The 23,442-nt window shown below is 31.1% G+C and overlaps 1 protein-coding gene across 1 annotated transcript; it reads right to left on the bottom strand.

Moving 5' to 3' along the window:
* Positions 1–1,638: 1,638 nt before the first annotated feature.
* On the bottom strand, positions 1,639–2,920 carry LOC112515903 (probable LRR receptor-like serine/threonine-protein kinase At4g36180). Its single transcript, XM_025122870.1, has one exon. The coding sequence runs from the start codon at positions 2,912–2,914 to the stop codon at positions 1,688–1,690; it is 1,227 nt and encodes a 408-aa protein (XP_024978638.1). The 5' UTR covers positions 2,915–2,920; the 3' UTR covers positions 1,639–1,687.
* Between the last annotated feature and the right edge of the window lie 20,522 nt (positions 2,921–23,442).

Raw genomic sequence — 23,442 nt, 5'->3', positions numbered from 1 at the left:
CTCTTCTTTTATTTATATATATATATATATAGGAGTGATCAAATAAAAACCGCCCTCATTTGTGTAAACCGTGCAAACCAACTTCATCCGTCAATTTCATTGTTTAATCTTATGAAATTTTTTCATGAAATTGTTTCATATAATACTTTTTTTGATCAAGTTGTTTCATATATGGTTGTGAAATTGTTTTATATAATACTTAATGAAACTGTTTCATGTATTTTTCTAAAATTAATGAAACTGTTTCATGTATTTCTCTAAAAATTAAAATAATGAAGATGATAATATCTATGATTAACACCCTCCACAATAAAAATGATTAATCAACCTCTCATAATTACAAAAAATGAACAAAATAAAAAATTATGATTGGTTGAATGAGGTTTGCACGGTTTGTACAAATTGAATGGTTTGCATTTGATCGCTCCCCTATATATATATATATATATATATATATTATTTATTTATTTGCATGTGAGATATTTTCCTTTTTGGGAAAGATAAAAGACTTAAGAGAGAAGAAAGGGTTGGGGTGTTATTTGTGGTTCGAGCAAACCGAAGGGAGGAGGAAGAAACCTTAAGTGATTTTAACTGAAATTTGTTGTTGTTTAAAGTTATCGTCTTTTTTTGATTTCAAGGTGAGTTTTGATTTCAGATTCTTATTTAAAATATTTAGAAAGAGTTTCTACTTTGTGTTGTCTTCGAACCTGAGTAATTGCTATGTGTTAGTATAATTGGGCTTTGATTTTTGTATTATAACTTGTATGAAATAAGAGAGACATAATCATGAGAGGTGTATATGTTGGGCTTGTATGATGCGATAAAGAAAGGTTTGTTGTAATAATTGCTATCATTTCAAATGTTGGTTTTGCAAAAGGTATTTTGATGATCTTCAATCTGTAATAGCAATTAAAGGAATTACTCACTATACCTTATGGTCTAACCTTCGTTTTATTTTTTTTAAAATGTGCATTACAAGTCGAGTAACTGTGAAAGGTAAATGGAGGGAAAAGATGTGAAGGGAATTGTTAAATGTTTTGCATTTGTGGATTTTGAGAAGCTGAGTTTATGCGTGTACTTTATGTGAGCAAAAAGTTTGTAGCTACTTCTGCATGTACCAATATAAATACCACTGGGACCAATGTGTAATATTTGTAATTCATGTTATATGAAATCTGTGAATTTTATACAAATGGGAGTCGGGGTGTTACATAAAACTTACAACTTATTCTATCAACTATATATAACTGTTTGGTAGTGACGTAATGATATAAAAAAGTGGCTTATTCGGTAAACTTCTATAAGAGTTTATGCAGAAAGCCAAGTTTTTTATAAACTTATTTCTAATTAAAACAAGATTCTTGCATCCATATAAAAAGCCGTCCCAAACAAAAACATTTCAATCTGTGCAGACAGAGTAATATACAGACAACTTTATCCATACAATATTTAATGATTAAACCAACCAAAAATCAATTACCCTAGTCGTTAAAATCAAAGGCATATGAAATTAATAGAGATATATGTATAAGTTGACCGAGTTATCCATAATTATATATAAATATACATTTTTTCTTTAAAAAAAAATACAAATTAAAATTTAAAAAAAATCATTATTTCACACTAAAATAATTCTAATAGAAACCAAATAAAATTTGAATTATAGAGGGTACAATTACAACCCCACTCACGGAATTACTGGGCTAAAAGTCTTGCATTCCACCAGACTCTTCTGTACCCCTCCTCCACAGAAGTAAAAGCTCTGTGGGCATTCGTACAGGCAATTATCCCCTAATCGGATCGTTACACCCGACCCGGATTTCAACTGCAAAAACGGACCCGGTATCAACCCGAACAAGTAGTTCCCACCCAATAACAGTCTTTCAAACGGAGCCACTCCTGCAGGACTCGCCGTCACCGCCTTCAACGCATACTGCGTCGGAATCATACCGGAAAACTTGTTGTTTTCCAAAGATAAAGCCGATAGCTTCGGCATCCAACCCAAGAACCCGGGTAAGAACCCATGGATATCGTTGTTACTCAAATCGACGGCTATCAGCTCGCTGTTCCGCCCCCAATTGCCCGGAACTTGAACCCACCGGAACCGGTTGTATGCTAGTACGAGCTGTTCTAGAGATGGGTGGGTGAAAAGCTCAGGCTGAAGGGTTCCGGTGAGATTGTTGTAACTCAGGTCTAATACTTGGAGATAAACCGAGTTATTGAGTAAACTCGCCGGAATATTCCCTTGTAGTGAGTTGTTTCTGACGGTTAGTTCGATGAGGTTGCCGGGATAAGTCGAGGGAAGTTCGCCGGAAATGGCATTGTTGCTGGCGTCGAGGAAGTAAAGGTTACTGAGTTGACTCAACTCGGGGAACTCACCGCTGAGTCTGTTACCTTGGAGCTCGAGCCTTTTTAAACTCGTAAGACTGTTAAAAGTTGGTGGGATGGGACCCTGGAGATTGTTGTTGTCGAGAAGAAGCTCTTCGAGTGAGTCAGGAAACGCCCCAACCGAGTCAGGGATTGAGCCGTTGAGCGAGTTAGAGGACAGACTGAGCCGCTGCAAACGAGTTAACCGGGAAAACGAACCGGGAATCGAACCGGTAAAGTAGTTGTTAGTGAGGTCTAGGGTTTGAAGGTAAGGAAGGTTCCATGAGGAGGCGAGTGAACCGGTGTAACCGGCCTGGTCGAGAGTGAGCTCGGTGACCCGGGTAACGCCGGAGATTACGACGTCGCATCGTATACCGCAGGTGAATTTGTCGCCGGAAAGCGAGTCACATGGATCGACGGAGAAATCCCAGGAAGCTAAACAGGAGCCAGGAGCCATGGAGTCGGAATGGACGCCATTAATGAACTGTTTGAGAGCTTGAACATCTTCCCAGTGAGTAATCGAGTGTCCATGAAAACAGAGGACCATGAAAACGATGAGGAGAAGGAAGAAAGAAGCCATTTGAGCAAATAATTTGACAGTGAATCGAAGATATGAGAAAAATTAAAAGTGTGAGTGGGGGTGTTTTATGATCAGTCACGGGGCAGAGTGGGTGTCAGAGACTCCATTTGTCTGCTTTTAATTTATTTTGATTTCCTTGAGGGGGTGATTCATGGGGCAAGTTTCAGAATCCGATTGGTTTGGTGTTTTTATGAAATCCAACATTTTTGTTCACAAAAATTTATAGAAAATCTACTTTTATCTATTAATTTCTTTTTTATATTTATAAAATCATTAGAACAATGTTAGTTTAGTTGATAAACAAGCGAGATAATTTTGCTTAAATACAAGACACTTTTTGGAATCGATTTCAAGCTTCCTGTTAGCCTTAGCTGTTTATTTTTTCTCCCTCACGCTGGTGTCCTTAGAGGCGGGTTGGGATGTCAGCATTTAACTTTTTGTTCAGATATATATACCTCATTTAATGTTAGAATCAGATCAAATCATATATCATGAATGTAAAAGTAAGTCTTGATATTAATATATGTAATGAAGAAGAAATTAGTAGATGGAGGTACATAAATCTCAAATCTCAATATTTCATATCCATTTGGGTTGGATTGTCTTGTTCTAAACCGTTATGAAATACTGGAATTTTGATTTTGTGGGTAAAGTTTTAGTGGTATAGAGATTTTCTAGAGAAATTGATCAAACTAATTATGTCACGTTTATGATTTATGAAACCTATTTCTAAATTAAATATGATTTTAGTTGAGTTGGTTTACAAAATGTTTTTTTTAACTTGTGAGATCTACTTGGTGGCTTACGAAATAACCTATCAAAATCATATTTTATTTACAAAATGTAAATTTCAATTACACAAACTCTGAAATGTATGCCTACAAAAAGTGGACAATTTTATTTTTATTTTAATTAATTTTGAAAAGACTTAATTTTGTAAGAGCATGTTAAATAGATTCTTTAAAATATAGAAACTAAGGATTTTGGACAATTTTTTTACTTCAATAATAAGTCTCAAAAACTTTCTCTAAAATGTAAAAAGTAATGTTGTAATCTTCAAAATGAAGAATCCGTTGGAATTGAATAAAAATAAATTTTGAAATTTTGAACTTCAGTTCTCCATTTTGGAAAACTTCTAGAGAATCTGTTGGTGATGCTCTAAAATTAAATCTATAAAAAAATGTCCTGATGTTAACTTTTATTCAAGGGCGAACTAAGGGGTTGTTTACTAAACGCCTATCTGTGTAAGCGCTTACCAAGTCAAATTACCTCACCGGATGAATATGGTGCGGACCAATAATCTTACCCGGTAAGAACGAGACAGGGACCAAAGAGTCTTACCCGGTAAGTGAGAGCGACGATTCTTACCACGGTAAGCGCTTACCGTGTAAATTGTTACATGCGATATCGTTTTAGTGGACTAAAATCTTACCCGGTAAGTGAATAGTAGTGTTAAATTTTACCGATAAGCATTTGCCGAGTAAGTATTTGGTAAACGACTTCTAAATACATCTCTATATATTATTTAATGCATCTATTTCTATTAATTTTCTTCTCATATACAATTTGATATAATTTGGACATTAAAAATACTTATGTGATAACATGCTTTATTTACATAATATGTCCAAAGTATAAGTTGTTTTGTCTTTTGCAACCAAACATTATAAAAGACATGTTTATGTCATTATTAGGTTCATTAAAACATCAAATAAATAAAGGCAAATTATTGGTTATCTTTAAAGAATATAAATACAAATATAACATTTTCCACCTTATCAAATTAGGATAAATTCTTGACAACCATTTAAACTTGTATTAAAAATATATGTATTTTAACTATAAGAGTGGTGCCTGATTGATTTGAGTTTGAATCAAAAGGTCAAAAGTACCAGGAGGTCTCAGGTTCAAATTCAAGGAAGAATAAAAATCCCCTTGTGGCCACGGAGGTTCAAATGCGGTGACTCCGGACTATCTGCAAAGCAGATGATCACCTTAGGATTAGTCGGCGCGTATAGCGGATTGGATATCCAGATTAATCAAAATATATATATATATATATATATATATATATGTGTGTGTGTGTATCTTCAAGATAAAATGCATAAAAAATTTAAGTAATTTTGCATTAACCTTGACTTAGTTTAATCATATCCTTTTTTAGTTAATGTAATAAATGGTTCATTTTTTAAATATGTTTCATATGATAAACGAGGTTCTGTATATGTGATTTTGGGGTTGTTTACTTACAGCTTAGTGGGTTGGACGGCTTATTCGATCAGCCATATAGGAGTGTTTCTCTATGGCTTAATCGTTAAGTCATTAAACCAAAAAATGGCCATGTGGAATAAGTCAGGACCCTTTACTTGTCCCCGTTAAGCCACCTCAAATAAATTAACACCACAAATGCCCCAGAAATAATCCAACCCTCTTTCTTTGCCTCCCTCAAGCCCATCAGCCTCTCGTCCTTCATACAAAAAATGTATCCAGACAGACAGCTTAATCCATACAAGACTTGATGAAAAACGAAAGTAAACAGCCCCTTTGGTTGATTTTGATGTATCGTTTTTCTACATAATTCGATATTACAATGTAATTTGACAATTTAGCATCAATGTCACTAATAGTTACAGTATTTGTCAGTCATTGTTGAAAATAGGTACGAAATATGAAGAATTTAACGTTTGTTACATTAATTGAGAACAAATCATTATATTACATATAAATTAAGACAAACTTGAATGTATTTTGATGCATTGTGTTTAATCTATAACATAAGTTACTGTATTTTCTTGACATAAAACAATAAACACTGAATTTAGTTGAACTTTCAACGAAATGAAAAAAAAAACACATTTTGAAAAGATATCCACCTCCTTGTTAGATGAAAATCGTTGAATCTTGTTTAACTCAAAATTATTCGACAACAAATTCTAAACATGTTACTTTTCTGTTCTTAGATATTACTTGAATTTTGTAACGTGTGTTTGTTTGGGAACCAACGTCGGAGAATAATAACTTACAACTTGCAATTGTGTTCGAATATGTGTTTTGAAAGAGATTATGTAATACTGAATTATTAGAATTAGATAACTGGTTGTGAATTAACGACGATGTCTGAATGTGCTTTTGTTGCTTCAAGTACTAATAGTCAATGTTAATGGTGTCAAATGTTTTGCAATTTACGGCTATTTAGTAAAATTGTATATAAAATGATGATATGGATATAATTTGTCATATCCTCAGGTCCATTACAACTGATTATTTGACTTTTAAATGATTAGATAATTTACAATGAAAGGTAAATTAACTTAACATATAATTATTGCAACTGAAAATCACAAATCAGGTAATTATTTTTAGAACAAATGGTACGAACGATCCAAAAAGAGCATTAAATTAGCTAAAATAAAAATTACTCAACTATTCGTTTTGTCTCTCACTGACAACGAGATAAAATGAACTATGTATGGAGTAAATGTAAATAGTCAATGCCTAGTGTTGTTTGGCAGTTGCTAAATGATTTGGTGCAGAATGATTAAGAGTCTCTCATGATATAATGCAAAAATAAAATATAATTATTTGGTAATTGTTTACAATGAATTTAAGACGCTGAATGGTTAAAGGAGACTCATGATACAAAATCATTCAGAGGGTTTTAAAATTATTAAGAGACAGACTTTTTTCGTATCAACCAAGATTCACCTCTAATGAAACTGTTAAAAGATAAACAAATAACCTCTTCCACAAATGTCACAATATAGGTTATATGATTGTTGCCATTTATACGTTTTAAATTAAATCTAATTATTTAAATGATAAATAATAAATAAAAACAAATAGATTGAAATAAACGCATGTAAATATGAAATAAATAGAAAAGGATTCAAGTAAGGTAGAAAATGGGTTCATTTAAGTGAGGGCGACGACTCTTACCACGATAAATGCTTACCAGGTAAATTGTTGCATATGATATCATTTTGACGGACTAAAATCTTACCAAGCAAGTAAACGATAGTGTTACATTTTACCGGCAAGCGCTTACCGGGTAAGTGTTTGATAAACGGCCCATAATTCGTCCTTCTATATTACTAAATTTACTTCTATCTAGTGATTTCTTATTCACACACATCAATATCAAAACTCATTTTTTACATTATCAATGCATGAATTGACACGATTTTAAAGGAAATTTAAAATTTTATTATATAATTTGATTTGATTTTAACATAAATAAAAATGTACCATGAAAAATGAGATTATTATGAAAAACGTAATAAAATATCTTCACCATTAAATCAATCATAATTAAATATCAACATTAATAAAATATATTAAGATACATCGAATAAATTCCTATCTAAAATACAATTAATAGATAAATATAAAATTTAAAATGATCGAAATTTGGACCATGAAATTTCTTGTTTTAACACCGTGGTTCACCATACAACAAAAACCTGAATAAAAATGTAAATGTGTACGGATGGGGTGTGAGGAAGGAGCATGGGGATCGGGTTTATGAATGGGCGGGACCCATCATTTAATGAAATACAGTCGCATGGTCCCTGTGATGAATGGTGGACATCACATCAATCACATGCCATGGGACATCATATAACTATTTTATTCAATTATACAATATAAGTATTTTATTCAAGTACAATTAGCTTAAATTACCATTACACACATACAAATTAGTTTTCTCGTCATTTCTCTACCGGGTTGACCTAAATGTCACTATTTTTTTAATATCCAAGTCCGTAATATTACGGGCCTAGCTAAAAGAGAAAAAAAATATCAAATTCAACCAGTTTACCGTCGCAATTGCGGATCTGGCCGTCGCAAATTACGAATCTGGCCATCACAATTGCAGACCTGGTCGTCGCAGTTGCAGACTTGTCGTCGCAACTGTATATTTGTATTCAATTTGATTTTTTTTTTTTGCCTTTTTAGCTAAGCCCATAATATTGTAGACCTGAATATTGCGAAAGTAGTGACATTTAGGTTAACTCGGGAGAGAAATGGTTAAAAAACCAATTTAGATGTGTGAAATGGTCATTGAGTCAAGAATCCTTTATAACACTGCATGGTTTTGACATATCATTTATGCACACAAAATCATATCATGAAAGTATGCATGCAAATAAACTTATTTTTGAGATATCGTGTTTTCTTATATGGTATGGGTTATCGGTACTTCTCATAGTGTCGTCATAATATTAAATTCCAACTTACATTGAATTTGGATCAGAGAAGATAAACGTTGAAAATTCTAAATGTGAAGACAAGGGAAGTCAGAGCTCTAGACCTGAAGACTCGACAATCTAGATAGACTACATTGAAGTTTGACTTAGCAACTCAGACCTACGTTATCTCGAGGAACCAGAAGAATTTCTTATCAATCAGATCTTTAAACAAGCTGACATGTCTTAAGCAATTCTGTAGAGTTTACTGAAGCACATGGCAAACTCTTATTCGTCAGAGCTTAACTGAATTAACCGACATGTTGTGTATATAGATGTTATCTCTTCTGTAATTGTATTTAGATCACTATTAATCGTGTATATTTAGAAGATCAATCTTTTAGAATATGTATGACTCGTCATAACGAAATTAATATGTGCTTAAGGAAATTATATCTCTAGAATTCAAAACTTCTCGAGCTTGTAACCATGTGATTCATGAATGACATATCACTTCATTAATCAATACCTCGGTTCTTAATTGGTTTGTTGTGATTTTTCTGTTAATTCCACATTCTATTCATTAGATCACAGTTGAATTACTCAATCTCAGATCTACTTGAACTTTTACACGAGTCTTTCCCAACATGTACCAATTTAATCCTCATAAGCATACTTATCTGCCCAGTTTTAGCCAAGATCATGGTATGTGAACCCGTACGCACATAAAAATCATTTAACTGCATAATGTTGTAATATTGGACCACATGTAACATGCCAAAATAGTTATGAAAAACATGTAAAACACATAACATGCATATGTCATTTAAATACCAAAAGATACATAACATCTACTGATAAGTACTGAACATATTGTTTAAAACATAGACATACATCATGTTTAATGTTTCATGAAACTCACATGAATATTCCTACTGGTCGAACTTACAACATAACCTACGTAAGCATCTCATAGTGACTAGCTTAAGGGTCAACCATTATACATGACATGGCGTGCAAAAGCACACCACAAACTCACACAACCATGCAACAAAACTACACTCGGAGTCAAGTCCTTCACAAAACCCACAAGACCGTGTCAAATACTTCACATAGATGTAACCATCACCCACCTGTCATGTCATATAACAAGCACATTCTACACATCCGTGCAAACTAAACATGCCTTTTTTAAGGGGTTTTAGTTCGACTGTGTTTGCCATTTTTGCCCCCTAAAATATCTTTCTCTGAGGTATATTTATATTCTTTTTGTATGCAAACAATACTAATATGTTGGATATCAATTTTCAAACATTGGGGAATTTAACCACATTCCTGCTAGTAAAGATTTCTGGTAGACTGTAACAACTCGTCCCACATTGATAGAATGTGAGAATTGTTAACTCCTTATAAGTTTCAAGTAGTGGTCTACCAATAACTTCCACCATGGTTTTAAGTTGGATTCGAAGTTATTGGGCTAGTTCGTTGCTTTAGGCTTTGGGGTGTTACAAATGGTATCAGAGCCGATCCTTGTACCATTGGGATGGTGGGACAAACCTCATCGGGTATGATGAGTCCTCAAGAGGGGGTGTTTGTAACATCTTAGGCAAATCCCACATTGCCGATGACAAGGAGGAAGATTCTGGATAAGCCTGACGTCAGCCTGACGAGGACGTCAGGAGTTTAAGTGGGGTAGTTTGTAACAACTTGTCCCACATTGATAGAATGTGAGAATTGTTAACTTCTTATAAGTCTCAAGTAGTGATCTACCAATAACTTCCACCATGGTTTTAAGTTGGATTCGAAGTTATTGGGCTAGCTCGTTGCTTTGGGCTTTGGGGTGTTACAAGACGATACTTTCGGTTGCCTTATATACAATCTATAAGACTCGAAACTAGCTCGTGTTTAATCCTCTTCCGTTGGGGCATTTGGATCTCGTCTTTGGAACTCAACTTCTTTAGCATTTCTGGCTTTCCACTTGCAATAAGGACTTCCCCTTTTTCATGGGTTCACAGTGTAGCAGCCCACTGTCATAGACTCATAGCAGTGTTGTGCGCTCCCTTGCCCTTTTTTGTATATTTGTTTTGCATTGTGTTCATTGTTTTTTTTTCTTTTTTCCGCAGATGGGACGCTTTTGTTTGTTTTTGGTCTCAGCACCTTGTAGAAACCGTATGCTCTACTTGGTCTTTTATAAAAATTTCCGCCTTTCAAACTTTACAAAAAAAATTGATAAATTAGCGAGAAAAAAAGTTTTACACTAAATATAAATTAAAACAAAATTCATTAATATAAATGCACGATATTAAATCAAATTTTGTAACACATATCATATATATGTTTCACAAAAGTTGGGAAATTTATCAACCAAATGTTTATTTGTGAAATTATAAGATGCTTTTAATTTAATACTAACAAAAAATATTAAATATTAAATATTTTAAATACTAAATATTAAATATTAAATAGGGTATTGGATCACCCAAATATCAAAATTTATATGCTTCAAGCTTTGACCAACGTCTTTTTGAGAATAATAGTTGATAGCGAAGAAAAAGCCAAAACCCACATGACAACTATAGCCGTTACCCAACAATGTTATAATATTTGACTACATAACTCTTGGTCAACACTTAGATTTGGAGATAGTAAAATAAAATTGATAATAATAATAATAATAATAATAATAATAATAATAATAAATTAATAATTATTATATTTATTAAATGATTTAAAATTTCTTCATACTCCAAATAATTTAAAATAAGAAGTTATTCAACAAAAATCCAAACTATTATATGAAAACATGATTCTTGATTGGAAAAGAAGCTTACGGGTTGTTTAGTTGTTTTTTCGTTAGATCCTGTATGAATTAAGTTGTCTGTCTGGATTAAATTAAAGTGTTGTTTGTTTGTTTGTTTGTTTGTTGAACTGAATAAACTGTTTGAATGATTTAAAAGACTATTTTACCCTTGTTGTTTGTTTTTAACAATGATCAGAATAAATCAATTTTTTTTATTCACGAACTTCGACTTAAACCTTCAACAACATTCTTGAACCTTCAAAAACATCCAAATGTTATATCTGTAAGAATATACAAATTCATCTTCAATTTGTATCTCCAAAAGTATACTTCCAAAGAGGCAAAAACATGAATCCTCCTAATCAATAGTTGAGTAGGAGTAAAGGAATTCTATCGTGACTGCTTTTAACATGCAAAAATCTTGACGATAAATTAAGAAATATGGTAAATTTTTGAAAGTCATAAATCTTGACGATATGTTTGTTAATCATTGAAGCCACAATCCAAATTAGGCAGGAAGGAAAGTTGGTTTGAGAGAATGGATATAAGAAATAATATATACTTAAAAGAAAATGATTTTTAGGAAGGTGTCTGCTTCACAAGGATAAGGGTGGAAAAAGAACGGTTGTGTTGAAATCCACTGGATTTAAATAGATCCAGTCATCCAATAGATGTTGGATCCAATCAAATTAACATGGGACATCCGATCCCATCCAATCTGATGGATGATTGGATCTAATCGGTTTTATCCATTGGAGATTATAATTGGTCATCCACTAGATCAAATTGGATTCATCCAACATTTTGATACAATTTTCAACAAATTAATCTTAAACCAGTTATTCATATATTTTCTTAATTGATAAAATCACTACATATAAATATCAACTAAAAGCAATATCATAAAATGTTAATGATGATATATGATTATTAATTGGATGGTAATTGAATCGGATCGATTCGGTTTTATGGATGTTGGATTGTCGTCCAATAACATACCGATCTAATTTAGATGTTGAAAATTTGGATCCGATCAAATCCAATTATAATCGATATCTGATGATGGTAGCTCATGGATTTGTCCCCAACCCATTGCTTTCAATCCGCCCTTGCGTACATATGCACCTAGATTGACATAAATTAATTATTTTATTTAATCTTTTTGATTTTCTTCTCCAATTTAATTAGTTAATTTATTTATGGGCCTTATTATCTACTAAAATGTTTTTGCCTCGTATTATATGCTACAATTTTTTAGATATTTTTGATGTATTATTTTTTAAACTACTACTATATACTAGAAAAAAATTTGGGCCCTGCGCATGCGCCCGTGTCGTCCTCTGCAGGGACGATTCTGACTATTCTGAAAGCATGTTGACCTCATATGCTATATTTCATAAGAATCGTGTTTATGATACGTTTTAACATATAATCCATAAACTCACCAAATATTCATTTATTCAAGGAAACCATATCATGTATATCATATTATTAATGAAACTAATCTATTTTTTGTAAAGTAATTTATTTATCATTTTTACGTTAACATTTATTATTATTAATGAAACTAATTTATTTTTCATCTTGCAATTATTTCATGACGAACAGCCTACATTATGCACCCGTTTTATTTTTCATTTCATCTACTGAATGGATCACCTACACCATCACTGAAACGGGTTTCACCATGAAARCAGTTCACCACTCATTGTTCAATTACGCCATGAACCAGTTTCACCTTCATGAAACCTGTTTCATGTAAATTAATTTTTTTATTTCACTCATGATTTGATGCATTCTTCCCTTTTACTCCTTACAATCTTCAAGATTCTGGAGCAGATTACAATCTTCAAGATCCCGAAGCAGATTCATCATGTACCCGTTTCATCATGCAATTATTTCATGACGAACCAAATAAATTATGCACTCGTTTCATGTTCCATTTTTCTACTAAACGGATCAACTACACCATCACTGAAACGTGGTTCACCATGAAACGATTTCATATTACTCATGAATCAATTACAACATGAACCAGTTTCACCTTCATGAAACTTGTTTCATTAACATTTTTTTTAATTTGAACCATAATTTACGATTTCATTCCATAATGCAATTCAATCTTCAAGACCCATTTGCAGATTCAATCTCATAACAATATATCAAATTCAAATTTTTAATATTATAATATAATTAAATATTTAAATGTTACCATTTATACAATTTTCTTTATTACGTTTCCTTAATTAAGATTTATTAATAACTTTCATATTTAATAGAAAATATTGTAAATGACCGAAATATCCTTATTGATTAAATTTAACTAGAAAAAAATGAAATTTTTCTATTGGTCGAAATTRGTTTACACGGTTTCTTAGAAATGCACGGTTTTCATTTGAACGTGTCYCTATATATATATATATATATATATATATATATATATATATAGGGAATGATTCAAACGAGAACCCCATTGATTTATGAGAGAACACGAGAACGGTTGTGGGTCTCTCACTTCTGTAACCACTAATTTAAATTATAATAAATAGAAATAAATCATTAAGGGTAGTAATGTAATTAGTTGTTTTTATAATTTATATGTTATTTTAATTAATTATAATTTTTCAATGATTTTCGATTAGAATCTGATCACGTCACACATCTCAATCGTTTACTGCAGTTTCATATTCGATCATATTGTAATTTTCTTAGTTTCATACTACTTCGAAGTGCGTTAACTGTGATACCAATGTGATACACATACAATCATCGACCCCTAATAAACTACGCATAACTTCATCTTAATGTGATACATAAACAGTAATTATTATCACAATGTGATAATCAATCAATATGATAATCCAACTGTGATTCTTGTGATAGCAATCCCTCATCAAAATGTGATAATTAGGTGGTACCAAATCCTCGAGCCCTAATCAATGTGTTAACAATGATAATCATGTAATACATAGAAGTTCATCTTACTGTGATAGTAATTGTTATCACAATGTGATAACCAATCAATATGGTAATCCAACTTGATTCTCATCAAAGTGTGATAATTAGGTGATATCAAATCATCGATCCCTAATCGATGTATTAACTGTGATAATCACGTGATACACATTCGATCTTCGATCCTAGTCGATGTGTTAACTATGATAATCACGTGATACACATTCGATCTTCGATCCTAGTCGATATGTTGATAAACATGTGATAAACAAACATTGTCTCACATAGGGTATTGATACGTGTTACTCCAACAAATTGTGTTAATCGAACACATAGGGTATCGATTTCTCGAGTTGTTATAATTGTCCTTGTTCGATTAATTGATTGTGCTACCGACAGTGATAAAGGCATTGTGATAATTGGATGAATCACCATCGTTTAGGGCTGTATTAATCAAGTGATAAAAACATTTGTGAAAAAATATGTGATAAGCAAACATTATATCACATATGGTATCAACCTGTGTTACTCGAACAAATTGTGTTAATCGAACACATAGGGTACAAACTCGACTATGCTATCGACATACTCAATTGTGCTATCAATTGTTCCCCTTTTCGATTACTCAACTTTGCTGTCGAAGTGTGAAATTTTTTTATGCAGCCCTAATCGATGACAAACAATAATCAAGCCCTTATCCATATTCATGTGATAATTATGTGATACGAACCTAATCAATGACAGAAAATCATCTAACCCTAATCAAAGTGTGATAAACAAACACTATATCACCTACCTGCACCCTCTTCAACATCAAAAGAAACTCCAATTTGCTCTCTATTGCCCTAAACCTTCTGAAACATTTGACTTCTTTGTTTCGGTTTACCCTAATATTGACCTACTATTGCTGAATAACCATCGTCAACGATGATTATCACTTCCTCGGTGATCGGAATAATCGTGATCATGTTATTTGAAAGTTATCATTTTAATTTCCAATTTTACCTTTTTACGTCTTAAATATTTAGAATTTTTTAATATTACTTTTAATTTAAAAAATTCATTAACTTCTCTTAAATTGTGATTTAAAACACAATGCTTGGTTTATAGATTATTCTTGCGTTTTCGTAAATCAAAGAGGTTCTCGTTTAAATTCCCCGCCTATATATATATATATGTGTGTGTGTGTGTGTGTGTGTACAACCAACATATATATAGGGACATTCTTTTATAACTTGATAATATTAAAGATCTATGAGATTTAATTTGAACCACAAAAATTATAAATAAAAAACCTCTATCCTCTCTCCTATTTTTTTCTCTTCTCTCTCCTATTTTCTCCCTCGTATTTTTTTTTCTTTTTTCTTTCCTCACTCCATAACATACACGTATACATAAATTCAAGGTGAATACATTGTTAACATTTTGATAGAAATATTATAACTATTCGTGAAGACATTATGAACACACTCTAAATCTATAAGATCTGATATAGTTCATGAACATATTGTGAGCACAAACTATATCACTAAAATTAAACCTAAACATACCATTAATAACACCTTAGTAAATAATTTATTAAGTCTGTTTACATTTTGTTCACAATGTGTTCACCTCGTGTACATAATATGAATGTCATACGGAGATAGGAGGGAGTGAGAGAGAAATAGATAAGTATGAAATTTCTTAAAAAATACATTAACTTTTATTTAATAAATAATAATTATTATCATATTAATTAATAATATTAGTTATCTTAAATTAGTGGCTTGAGATGGATCTAACATATTTTAAAGTTTTCAAATGATTAAACTCATATATATATATATATATATATATATATTATCTATAAGCAAATTTAGCAAAAGTCTTAAAGTCTTAAAATACTAAGAGGCTGTTTGGCAGTTGCTGAATGGTTTTGTGCAGAATGGTTAAGTGGTCAGAATGATTAAGAGGGTCAGAATGGTTAAGTGCTGAATGAAATATGATTGTTTGGTAAATGTTATCTGAATGACAACAAATTACCATTTTAACCCTCTGTATGATTTAGTACTAAATGAAATATAGTTGTTTGGCATATATCTGAATAAAACAATTACTTTGAAAATGTAACTACATATTTCATATTAATCCAAACAAACATAACATTACTTGTTCAAAACAAGATTTCATATTAATCCAAACCAACATAACATTACTTGTTCAAATTCTAGAATAAACAAAAACATAACAATCAAATTCCAATATAATAGTTTTTTCACTAGTCTCATACACGTCCAGGGCTCTGTTATTGCATCACAGTGCTTCTTTAGTGTTTTGAGCCTTGATTCAATATGAGGACTAGCCTTGAGATTTCAACTGTAAAAACTAAAAAGAGTAGAAGAAAAAAAAAATCAATCCAAAGAGAAGAATAAGACAGATGCATGTGAAAAGGAGTAGCATCACATACTCGATTACATACAGATCAGTAAACCCTAACTTACGAGAACCGCAAACAAATACAAATCCTCCATATAGAGAAAAATGCCATAAAAACGTCAAGCGATAGTAGATTACCTTTAGATGTCCAAGAATGATCGGAGGGTTTCGAAGAGAGAAGATCGTCGGAAAGATCAAGCTTGCCTTYAGCCATCGGGCCGTCAGGAGAGAGGATCCGTTTACARAGARAGGGATGAGAAGGYCGAGAGAGAGTGGAGAGATATTGAATCGAACGAAAACTCGAGAGGGACTCGGTGTTAGGGTTTCGAAATCGAAAAGCTTCGATAGACACTGGCAGAGAGCAAGATAGAGCGAAGGGAGAGATGGAGCGAGGGTTTGTAGTGGGAGGGTAAAAATGGAACAACTTACATCTGAACCATTTAGGAGCACCTTAAACACAGAACCATTAAGAGGATATTGTCATCATTAAGAGGTTGTTATTTTTTTGCCAAACAACTTCTGCCTCTTACCGATTAAGAGGCTCCCTCTTAATGTCACCATTAAGAGGGAAACAAACAGCCCCTAAATGACCAAGATACCCTTTAGTCACTTTTTCACTTTTTCAACCCCTTCCTCTCATCACATACACTCACCCCCTCACATACACTCACTCTCTCACAACCGATTTTTTTAAAATTATAATTTTAAATTTACACTTTATATCCCTATAATTAGTTAATTAATTTACTTTACGTCATTCACTTTTAAATGTTTCATTTTAAAACTTTATCAAATTAACATACATAATCGTATATCAATTAAAACATGTTTAAAAAATACATTTTTATTTTAACAAGTTACACCATTATAATCGTCTCGTTAATACCTTCGAAATGAATCCAATATTGAATAGTTTTTGACTTAATTATATATTATTATATATTTATATATACTGTGAAAAAATATTTTTAATATTTACGATTTATACTTTTATAGTTATTTATTTATATATATACTATATATTTTGGGCTTAGCCTGTCCAAATTGCACTGTATAATATGTTCTGAATTAATATGTTCTTGGGTTTTTTTGAAATATATATACATGTATTAATTCAACCTTAATCTGAGTTTCTGGACAAGAAATAGGATAAACAGTTGAAATTTCATTTTAAAACCCATCTTTTTTGGTTTTTTCACGGCTTATGATCTGTCAAATCTGTAGTTTTCTTTATTGGTTTTGAGTGTTTATCTTAAAATTCAAGTTTCTTGGTTCTTTGCTCTCGGTGTAAATCGAACACATTTGTGGAGTCGTTTAAATTTGTTGAATTTTAAATATATTGGATATTATACTGTCATACAAATTTTTTTATCGATAATCTGTAATTGGAACCATAACTCTTATTTATTCAAATTGTACTAATATGTAAAGACCAAGTGTAACATATATCATCGTTAAATTTTATCTTATAAAACCAATGTAACTTCAAAATCGTTAAAATTCATGGCTCCCGTCACATTGCACGGATATACAACTAGTATATATATATATTGAGAAAGTTTATTATGCAATCTCCTTCATTTGTAGAATCAATACAACTCATCATGTCCATCCACTAATCAATCTACGGTTACCATTAAATCAAGAGATAAATTATATTAAATTTTTTTTCCTGATTTAATTTTCATAAATAAATCCATTCTAAGGGTAATTTTGGAAGAGAAAATATACACAGAATCTCTAGTGGGTATCTTATTTGAAACGGGAATTAAGGAGATTGAGACGCTGGTTTCATCGCCTTCATCGCACGAACACTAACTCGCCAAATCTTCAAGGGAAGATAATCATTGACAATGGCAGAAGTAAATTGCAACGAAATAAGGAACCAAGGAATCATAGGTATGAATGCATTTATGTCGATTTCATTCCATAGGGTCTTCAAGCTCTTCATTGATTAAACAATTTTTCCAATTGATTGGATAATGAAGTAAGTTTTCAGTGACTGTTAAATATGAAAATTACATTGAAAAACACAATGCATTTCATTTTATACCCTGTAAATATATACCAGTAACTAGGTTTCATTATCAGGCAAATACAAGAAACAATAGAAACTACCATCTATTTCATATTATATAATGCATTTCAACTATTCGATGATATGCCTCACTAGTATCCAGTTATGAAAACACATAGTGGGTCAATTTGTTTACTGAGTATTATAACTTGTATGTGATTTGTTCATTAAATGGACATGAACACAGATGTACCATAAGATGGAATGTTATAAAAAGTTGTATCAAGAAGTGAATCTTATGTGTAGATGAAGATGCTTACATATATGGGAAGATAAAGATTTCAGAATTCTATAGTTAAAGGGAGACAGTGATTATTGGTTCTGGTATGGGTTCATAGTTACTAGTAATTGGAGTTTCATATCATTTAAGTTTGAGAATATTGGTTCATGAATATGTCCAAAAGATTGTGTTCATTTAATTGATATGAATTCAAATTTCTATCAAGAACCTAAGGCTGAATGTTACGACTAATACTACGAAAGTTTTATTCTCTCGTGTAGATAAAGATTCTGATATGCTTAGGAAAACACAAGACATGCAAGATTCTATCAAGATCAGGACTGAAGGTAAGTTGTTCATGCATCTAACTTATATGAAATTAAGATTTAGTTTCATGAAAGGTGGTTGATACAACTTGCAATCTGGATTGATGTATTTCATGATATATGTTTCATATACGTTGGTTCATGGGTTGATGTAATTCATGGAGCAAATTTCAATTAAAGTTGTTCATGCATCGATCCAAAGTTTATAAAGATTTCATGCTCCAATGTTTATAAATTAAGGTTGCTTGAAACAGATTTGATATTTCATATGTGAAACAGGTAAATACGTAATCTTGAACCAAATGGACAATCTTGATTTGAAAGTGTTTTGAAATTTCCATCTAGTTCAGTTTCATCTTAATTGTGTCGGGTAATTATCTTTTTTCCAAATATGATATTGCATCGCACATGTTCGATTAAATGCTTTAATGAATTGAATTCTGGATTTTTATGTACTTCAAACGTGTTTCGTTGAATTTGTTCATCCCTCGTGGTTTGATGTGTTTTCAAATGCACTTGAAACACGATAACTAACTAAGTCCATGAAACATGTATATGTCGTTCATGAAACCTAATTATGTTCATGAAACCTAATGAACCCATAAATGACTAAGTAATCCTTGACGAGGTTCGGATTTTACAATATGTGTAAATCTCAGTCATTGCTCATTTCTTTTTGCATAAGTCAGAGGATCAAAGAAAATGGATAACCCAATTATGTTATGAAAACCTAATTATGATCATGAAACCTCTATATGTTCATTGTTCATGGAGCAAGACTGTGCGTACAGTTCATTTATTATTGCATAAAGCTTATAATCCTTGTTATAGTTCATATAGTTTCCTTACCTTACCCAATGAATATGACAAAGACCAAAAATCTTACCCTTTAAGAGCCAAGTCAAGGAGCGGGAGTCTCACCTGGTAAGTGAAGGTGACGACTCTTACCACGGTTAGCAATTATCAGGTAATTATTGCATATGATATCGTTTTGGTAGACTAAAATATTACCTGGTAAGTAAGTGATAGTATTGAATTTTGCCGATAAACCACTTACCTTGGTAAGCGTTTGGTAAAGGGCTTTTAATTACTTTTATGAAATCGAAGGCAAATAGTTATACTCAAAACTATATTATGTGACTTTGGACTTCATCCACTATGTTTATGGTCTAGAAAATCATGTATGGGACTGATCAATATAAGCACATTTGTATCATACATGAAACTGAATGGTGGTTCAGATTCGGGTCTATTGGTTATACGAATGCATAAGGTTGCATTTGAAATGTATCATATATATATATATATATATATATATATATATATATATATAGAGAAGGGTTCAAACGAGAACCCCTGTGATTTACGAGAATGCGAAAACAACCCAATAACCACATATTGTGATAAAAAATAAAATTAAAAGATTTTTAAAACTAAAATTGAAATTTAAAAAGATTCAGAAAATATTAAAATTAAAATATATATATATATATATATATACACGGGAAAAATTGCCAACAATGAAAAATACAACGAAAAGGAAGTGATAAAAGGAACAGTTTTTGGTTAAATCGTTACATCGAAAATGTGTAAACAAAAGGATGATTTGATCTTGACACGTGTGATAGAGAAGTCTACAAAAAGGTTTATTTAACATATAATATGGGATTCATTTGGGGGTTTCGAAACTAGCCCTTCAAAATTGATAATTTAAAATTTTAACCATAAAATTAAATTTTTTTAACCAAATGACCATCCATTACTCTTTTAACATCATTAATAGTGGGACTAACATGCAATTACCAAAACTTGTGATTTATTAAAAAAAAATTAAAATTTTCGGTGGGTCCCATTCTTACATACCACACCATGTGATGCGTAAGAGCCCCATGCTTTTAAAACATATTTTTTTTTAAATTAAATTATTTTTTTCAAATTCGATTTCTTTTCAGAAATTTTCTTTTTCGTAAGATTAAATTTATTTTTATTTATTTTTTAGAAATTTATTTATTTTTAAATAAAAAATTTAATATTCAATTTCCTCCTTTCAAATGCAATATTATCCAATTTTCTCCTTTTCAATATAATATTATTTAATTTTTTCTTTTTCTTTTTCTTTTTCTTTTTCAACTCAACTATATAAACAATTCAAATTTCATATTACCAACACTTCAATCTCCATTATCATAATACAATCTCCATTACCGATATCGTCGATATTAACTTAATACAATCGTCATTCCTAATACAATCTCCATTATACTACAGGTATCGTCGATATTAAGGCTACTCCTGGTATCGTCGAAATAAATTTCTAAAAAAATAAAATTTAAAAGGAAATCGGATCTTAATTTTTTTTAAGAAAAAAATTAAAATTTAAAAAAAATTAGTATTTAAATAAAATTTTGACTTTTTATTTGCATATAGGTCCTTGTAGGCATTTAACCGTGCTAACAGGTAACCCATAACCATCTTGTTAATTTTTTTTTAATTTTAGGGCTAAAAATGTAATTTCTTTATTTTTAAAGGTTATTTTCGTCACAGTCCCATTCATTTGGACTGACCTTACAATAATTAACCCCAAAATCGAGTGTGTTGGAACTTTTGCAGAATGAAACACAGAGGGGCAATGGCTCATTCTTTGTTCACAAATATATCATCAACCACATGGACCATTAACACTTTATAGAAAGGATCTCTGCTCATTAATCGTGTTTTATACGTGTATTGATCCGGTGTATTTCATCTTAATATACATTTAAGTGTAGAGATTTCTTCTTACGCTTCTCACTTTAACTTTCATTCTCACCGAAACCCAACTCATGTTTTATTTATACACAATTTACAGTATGTTACTAATTAATAGCTATAAAATGGTTATTTGAATGAAATATCCATATACGAATACACCAACAGGTCTTGGGTAGCAGATAGCCTGAAAATGAAGGGAAGAACATCAGGATTTTGAAAGGGTTGTGGAGAATATTTTTAAGAAAGACTCATTACTTGTTTCTTGAAAGGACTATTTATGTCAAATTAAAACTTTAAAATATATTCAGAGCATTTCATAAAATCTATACCACTAGCTAATCTGAGTAAAACAACAAAACCTTTTAAATAGAAATAATGTTAAAGTATTTTATATATATATATATATATATATATATATATATTATCGTTTATATACATATGTTATAATAATTAATTAATAAATTCATATATTTTAAATTATATTGTACAATTTTATTTTCATTAATATTAATAAGACATTTCTTTTTATGTTTTAATAAAGACTAGTTGTGTACCTGTGCAATGTGGTGGGAGCCGTGAATTTTAACGATTTTGAAGTTTCACTAGTTTCATTAGAGAAGATTTAGCGATGATATAAGTTACACTTGGTCTTTACATATTAATACAATTTGAATAAATAAGAGTTATGGTTCCAATTACAGTCTATTGATGAAAAAAAAATGTATGACAGTTTAAAATCCAACATATTTAAACGACTCCATAAATGTATTCAATTTACACCAAGAGCAAAGAATCAAGAGATCGAGAGCAAGACCGAGAGTTCTAAAGCAATTGAATGGAAGATGAATGAGAGAGCTTTTAATAACTCATAGTAAATATCAGTTCGAATATCACCTTGGGGGATGGGGAGAACACATAGAAATATGAGAGGGTGAAGGCATGAGTGAAAGATGTCAAAAATATATTGGAAACATGAAAAGAAAAGGTAATAATGTGAATTGGTAACTTGTACTATATGTTATTTTAATCGTAAATTAAGAGATTTTAAGACTGAATGCATAAAGTTGTAGTAGTAGTAGTACTTAATGCATTATGAGTTGTTTTTAAGACTTTGTGCATAAATGTAAAATATTTTGCGCATCAAAAATTGTTTTAAGACTTTTGATAAATCTGGTTTATAATCTGTTTTAACAAAGATACTTTTTGATCCTTTAAATCGTCTTCTTTTCAATAATTATTTGATGTAACATGAACCAAACATGATTTATATAAACCAATTATCCAATCACTCCTTTGACTTTTTTGGTTATCGTTCACGTGTGTGACTAAACACATTCAATGGTCCATAGTCAAATGCTAGAAAATGCATTTAATGCTATTAAGAAATTTGATACTACTGTTCCATTTTGAATTCGATGTAAATATCTTCATACCGAATAAATATATTTTATTATTTATGAGATATCAACATTGTTACAGTATCAAAATGCTTAACATTTACCTTAAAAATTTAAAATATTTGCATATACTCAACCTTATCATTATTGTAATAGTAAAAACGGGATATTACAGAAAATCCCACAAGATCAAATTTGGATAATCCGTTGCAGCAAAACTTGTCCAAAATCTTTATTTTCTTCATTTTGAAGAATCTATTGAAGATGCTCTTCCAACAGATTTTATAAAATAAATAAAAAATAGATTTTACAGATATTTTTGCTCAAGAAGATCCTCTAAAATAGAGAAAGAGATGCTAAAATTC

This window comes from Cynara cardunculus (genome assembly GCF_001531365.2).
Source record: "Cynara cardunculus var. scolymus isolate 2C chromosome LG 7, CcrdV1, whole genome shotgun sequence".
Lineage (NCBI taxonomy): Eukaryota > Viridiplantae > Streptophyta > Magnoliopsida > Asterales > Asteraceae > Cynara > Cynara cardunculus.
This window is presented reverse-complemented; position numbering and strand designations above follow the sequence as displayed.

Excerpts from the sequence above, each read along its gene's own strand:
- LOC112515903 (XM_025122870.1), bottom strand. The coding sequence starts at position 2,914 with ATGGTCCTCTGTTTTCATGGACACTCGATTACTCACTGGGAAGATGTT.